This window comes from Octopus bimaculoides, chromosome 23, assembly GCF_001194135.2.
Source record: "Octopus bimaculoides isolate UCB-OBI-ISO-001 chromosome 23, ASM119413v2, whole genome shotgun sequence".
Taxonomy (NCBI): Eukaryota; Metazoa; Mollusca; class Cephalopoda; order Octopoda; family Octopodidae; genus Octopus; species Octopus bimaculoides.
Genome location: NC_069003.1, coordinates 15,617,526 through 15,623,411, shown reverse-complemented (window position 1 = coordinate 15,623,411; position 5,886 = coordinate 15,617,526). Strand labels below are relative to the sequence as shown.

At 43.7% G+C, this 5,886-nt stretch overlaps 1 protein-coding gene across 1 annotated transcript in view; it reads right to left on the bottom strand.

The window, feature by feature from the left end:
• The window catches only part of LOC106871154 (uncharacterized), a 589,447-nt gene that overhangs the window by 567,616 nt on the left and 15,945 nt on the right, over nt 1-5,886 (bottom strand). Inside the window, exon 3 of the mRNA XM_052976152.1 lies at nt 599-1,849. Coding sequence (XP_052832112.1) covers nt 599-1,849 — 1,251 coding nt within the window. The remainder of the gene's footprint in view (nt 1-598; nt 1,850-5,886) is intronic.

The window sequence follows — 5,886 nt, the reverse complement described above, 5'->3', positions numbered from 1 at the left end:
TTTTTTTCTTTTTCTTGTAAACATGTGACAAATAACCTTCTGAAGGGTCGACAAAAATAAAGTACCAGTGCAATACTGGAGGCTAAAAAGCGTGTTAAATATTGTTATAAAGCATACTAGATCTCAATATAATAATAATAATAATAATAATAATAATAATAATGGTTTCGATTTTCGGCGCAAGGTTAGCAATTTTGGGGCAGGGGCTAAACATCGACCTCTGTGTACAACTGGTTCTTAATTCATCGACCCTGAAAAGATGAATAACCCTTTTTGCTATAGAAACAAAACTTGAAATTTTGAGGGAGGGGTTTGGTCATTACATCGACTCCAGTACACGACTGGTACACATTTTACCGACTCTGAAAGGATAAAAGGCAAAACCGACCTCGATGAACTTCAACAGAATATTAGGGAAAAACTACTTTCCCCTTTCCACACCGCCCAATATTTGCAGTTTTGCGCCTCGCTTAGATATCGTTATATAGACTGGGAGAGCGAATGAAAAATACAACAGCATTATGAACCAACACAACTGATATAAAAATATTTGGAAGGAATAAGGGAGAAGGAAACAAAAGCTAAAATATGTACTTACTCTTTTGTCCTCAAGGCGCACTGCATCGAAAATCTTCCATACCATTTCTGGTCCTGCACTGCCGACCTGTTTGCCTATATCATAATATTTTGTTATAGGATTAATATTGTCAGTGTTTAAGGACAATTTTAGCATGGATAAAACTTCCATTCTCCTCGTCAGAACACTACCACAACCGAAACACTCACAACATCGCGGTGAAGGTGGAGAAGGCGGCGGAGAAGAAGGTGCCGATGAAGAGGGAGGCGATGCCGCAAATGGAGTGGGCGAAACGGGACACGTTGGGCTTGGCCGTGGGCTCGCTTGCGGCCACTGTTGTGGTTGGAGTTGTGTTTGCGACAGGCGGCGTGGCGAGGCCGGCGGTTGTTGTAGCTGTGTGTCTGATAGTCGGCGTGGGGAGGGCGATGGGGGCTGTAGTTGTGTTTGTGATAAGCGTCGTGGTGACGGCGGCGGTGGTTGTTGAAGTTGCGTTTGTGATAAACGGCGTGGAAAGGACGCTGGTTGTTGCAATTGTGTGTCTGATAAGCGGCGTGGAGAGGGCGACGGTGGCTGTAATTGTGTTTGTGAGAGTCGGCGTGGTGACGGTGGTGGCTGTTGCTTTGTCTGTACCGACGGCTGGAGAAGAACTATCGTTGTTGTTTTCCGATTCTGTGTAGGCGTTCGTACTCCCTTTGGTGGTGGTGTCGACGGTTTCAATTGCGACGAGGAAACTGACGAAGGTACACTTTTTAACGCCGCCGCTGCCTGCGAAAACAGTTGTGGTATCGCCGATGATAACGATGATGATGGTGATGCCGCTGGTGACTTGTGTTTTTGCTGATGATGGTGACGAAGAAGCCGGCTTGGTTTCGGGCTTGGTTTGGGACTCGGGCGTGGGCTTCGGCCCCGCTTCCGTGGTGGTTGTCGAGGCGATAAGGACTGAACCGAGGTGGAAAGCGATGAAGACAACGAGGAAAAATCTAGCGGAACGGCTGACGATAATCTCCGAGCTGTTGTTGATAATGATGCTGACGCCGACGAGGCTGCTGATTTGGCTGCAACAGCAGCAGCAGCAGCAGCAGAAGCTGCTGCTGTTGTTGTTGTTGTAGTTGAAGTTGTTGTTGCTATAGTTGTGCTTGTAGGTAGTGGTGATGTGGGTGTTAGTGGTGGGGCCGGCGGAGGAGTTATTGTGACTGTGAGGGTTGTTGCTGGTGTTCGTCTTGGTGCCGGTATTTTTGCAGCTTGTGGATGCAGTTGTTGCTGCTGTTGCAGCTGCTATTGTTGCTTTTGTTGTGGTTGTTGTTGCAGCTGTTGTTGCTTTTGTTGCAGTGGTTGTTGCAGGTGTTGTTTTTGCAGTTGTTATTATTATTGTTGTTGCTGTTGCTACTGTTGTTGGTATTGTTGTTGATGTTGTTGCTACTTTCGTTGCACTTGTTGCCGCTGTTGCTGCAAGTTCTGCTGCAGTTGTTTTTGTTTTCGTTGTTGTTGTTGTGGCTGTTGTTGTTATTGTAGAAGTGGTAATGGCGACGGCGGCGATATTGTTGATGATGGTGATAGTGATGATGATGATAGTGATGATGATGATAGTGATGATGATGATTGAGGGGTTGATAACGATGACGACGATGAGGAGGAGGAGGACGATCAAGATGATGATGATGATGATGATGATGATGATGATGCAAGAAAGGCGTGATGGTGGCACCGTTTGTCGTAGTAATAGGGGGAGGGTGGAGGGGGTGTGCGAAGAAAAAGAGGCGGAGGGGGAGGTTGAAGAAAAGAAAGGAGGCGGCGGAGTAAGGAAAAAATAAAGGGGCTGTGGTGAGAGGGAAAATATAGAAAAGGTGATGCTGCCTGTGACGGTGATGATGATGATGATGATGATGATGATGATGATGTTGATGACGTTTACGTTACAGATTGTTAAGTGATGATTATTGTGCTAATGATGGTACTTTTTACAGGTGTCACACTTGTTGTTGTTGATTGTGGTGTTTAGATGATTGTGGTGATGATGATGGCGTTGTTACAAATTTTGTTATAAATGTGGGTGGCGTGGGAGTTCGAAGGGAGATGTCTTTGTTGTTATTGTTGTTGTTATTGTTGTTGTTATTGTTGTTGTTATTGTTGCTGTTGTTGTTGTTGTTGCTATTATTGTTATTGCTGTTAGTGTTATCGATATGATCGCTATTGTTGTTTAACCCGAGGTCATCTCTGACTGCGCAAATATACAGTTAAAAAGTATTCCTGTCGTGACCATCCCGTTATTTTGGAAGTGTTATTGCCAGCAGATCAGAGGACCAAGTGGATTGTTCTTGGTTTATGTTCTTAATATTGATACAACTGTTATTGTTATTGTTATTGTTTTGCCACCACCGTCAGCTTAGTGCTGAGCAAGGCAGTATTGTTGTTATTGTTGTTGTTGTCACGTTATAGATGTCCTGTTATGCTATTGTTGTGTTGTTGTTATTGTTGTTATATATACAAATATATACACTCTTGTAGTATTGATTTTGGTGGTGGTGGTGTTGGTGGTGGTGTTGGTGTTACGGTGAGAAGGCGAATGGCGCTGAAGGTATTTTAGACAGTGTCGGTACTAGTAGTGTTGCTCTTATTGTTTCGGCTATTGTTGTTGTGGTTGTTTTAAAATGTTAGTGTTGTCTTGTGGTTGTTGGTGGTGAAGTAGGTATTTTTTTTGACCGTCGAAACGATGGAGGGAAGTGTATTGTTATTTGCTGATGTTGTTATTGGTTGTATGTTAGATGAGGTGGTGTTGTTGGTTGTGATGTTCAAAGTATGTTGTTGTTGTTGTTGTTGATAGAGGCGGTGGGGGTTGATGTTATACTCAGTGGTATAAAGAAGAGGGGTGAAGTGATGGTGGTGGTGGTGGTGGTGGTGGTGGTAGAAAGGTAGGAACAATTTCTAAAACCGCTGCTTGATTGGTCCGTTACTGCTGCTGCTGCTGCTGCTGTTGCTGTTGTCGCTGCCGTTGTTGTTATTGCTTATTAGTCGCTGCTGTTGGTTGCTGCTGTCCCTACGACTGCTACAGGTGCTGAGGGTGATATTGTCACACCTGTTGCTTACTGCAACTCCTAATAAAGTTGTTGTCGCTTGTGTTGTTGTTGTTGTTGTTGTTGTTGTTGTTGTTGTTGTCGTTGTGATGTCACCCGCCGTTATTTCCTGCCAATTCTATGGTCGTGCTAAGTTTCTCTTGTTGTTTTTGTAGTTGTTATTGTTGTCACCGCTGCAGCAACAGCAGTAGCAGCAGTAGTGGTGACAGACGCACCGCCGTTGTTGCTACACTTAGTGTAGTGCTTCTTCTTGTTGTTGTTGTCACTGCTGTCACTGTTTCAACTATATCTGATGTTCTTTGTGGTTGTTGTTGCTATTACCCCCGACGTTACTGCTGCTGCTGCTGATGGTGTCGTCAACACGCTTGTTTTTGTTGCGTTGTCCTCTACTTCTTCTTCTTCTTCTTCTTCTTCTACTACTACTACCACTGTAGTTGTTTTTATTGTTGTTGTTGTTGTTGCCTCATGCTTCACTGCTGCTGCTGCTCCTTTTGCGATGTCACTTGTCACTGCTATTCTTTATGTTATAATTGTTGTTGTTGTTACTGTTGTTGGCGCCACCCTCGCTGTCACCTTCTCTATTTCTATGTCGTTTGTGATGATGATGATGATGATGATGATGGCTATAATAACTATATCGTTGTTGTTACAACAACCGCTGTATTTTTGTTTGTGTTTTTTTTTGTTATCGCTGCTGCTGCTGCTGTTGTTGTTGTTGAAATAACTGTTTGTCGCTGTTGTTGTTGTCACTGACGTTGGCCGCAATTCTCGTTACTATTGTTGTTGCTATGTAGGTATTATTGAGATTATACTTATTATTGTTGTTGATGGTATTGATATTGTTATTGTAGTGGTATTATTATTATTATTATTATTATTATTATTCTTATTCTTATTATTATTATTAGTAGTAGTAAGTATTTTTCTTTTTAGTTTGGCATAACTGTGGTTATGATGCTGTTGTTGTTGTTACAGATGTTGGTATTGTTATTTTTATTTTACAGAGGTAGTAGTAGTAGTAGTAGTAGTAGTAGTAGTAGTAGTAGTAGTAATAGTAGTAGTGGTAGTATGTGTTGCTGTTGTTGTTATTGTTGTTGTTACACGGCGAACTCTTCTTCTCGCTCCCCCGCAGCAGAGCAACTCCTTTCTGTCGCGTCCACTTGAGTTCCCACCCCTCACTACTTCCAACACCACAACCACCACAAACACCACTACCACCACCACCGCCAATACAACCACCACCACCACCACCACCACCACCACAGCCACGACCACCACTACCACTCACTTCTCCTCCTCCTCTCTACCTCCTGCCCCTCTCGTTTCTCTTCGCATGTATCTTTCTCTACCCTCTCCTTCTTCCTTTGCAGCTGATTTTGCAGCCCCTACTGTTGTTGTTGCTGTTGTTGTTGTTGTTGTTGTTGGTTATGATGGTGGTGATGGTGGCGCTACTTGTCGTTGTTAATGTTGTTCTCCAGCGAAAGCGGTTGATGGAAACGATGTTACTGCTGCTGCTAATAAATGTGGATGTTGCTGCCTTTGGCGATGTCGATGGTGATGCTGACGACAAGATAGTGCTGCTGTTGATGTTGGTGGTGGTGGTGGTGATGATGTTGATGATGTCGCTGTCACTGTTGCTGCTGGTGGTGGTGGTGGTGGCGGCGGTGAAGTTGGTGACTTTGTTAATGATGAAAGCAATATTACTGCTTCAGGTGACGCCGCTGATGCTGCTGCTGTAGGTGATGCTCGTGCTTGCTGCAAGTGCTGTTACTGCTACAGCTGCTGCTGATGATGTCGATGATGATAATGATGATGATGATGATGTTCTATGCTTCCTCTCCCACTGCCCCCCACCACGCTGCCCCGCTGTGACACACTGAAGGCACTGTCCACCTTAATTCACCGGTCAGTTTGTTGTCAGCGTTCACCACCACCGGTCTGTCTGTCCCTCAGTCTCTCTCTCTCTCTATCTCTCTCTCTCTTCCTCTCTCTCACTTTCTCTCTTTCTCTCTCTCTCTCTCTCTCTCTCTCTCTCCTTCTCTCTTCCTTTCTCTTTTACTTTTCTCGCTATTATTGTTGTTGTTGCTTTTGTTTTTGTTGTTGCTGTTAATGTTGTTTTCGTTGAAGATGTTATATCCCTCTGATATCGTAGTAGTAACAGTAGCAGTATAGTATTATTGTAATATCAGTAGTAGTAGTTAGTAGTAGTAGTAGTAGTAGTAGTAGTAGTAGTAGTAG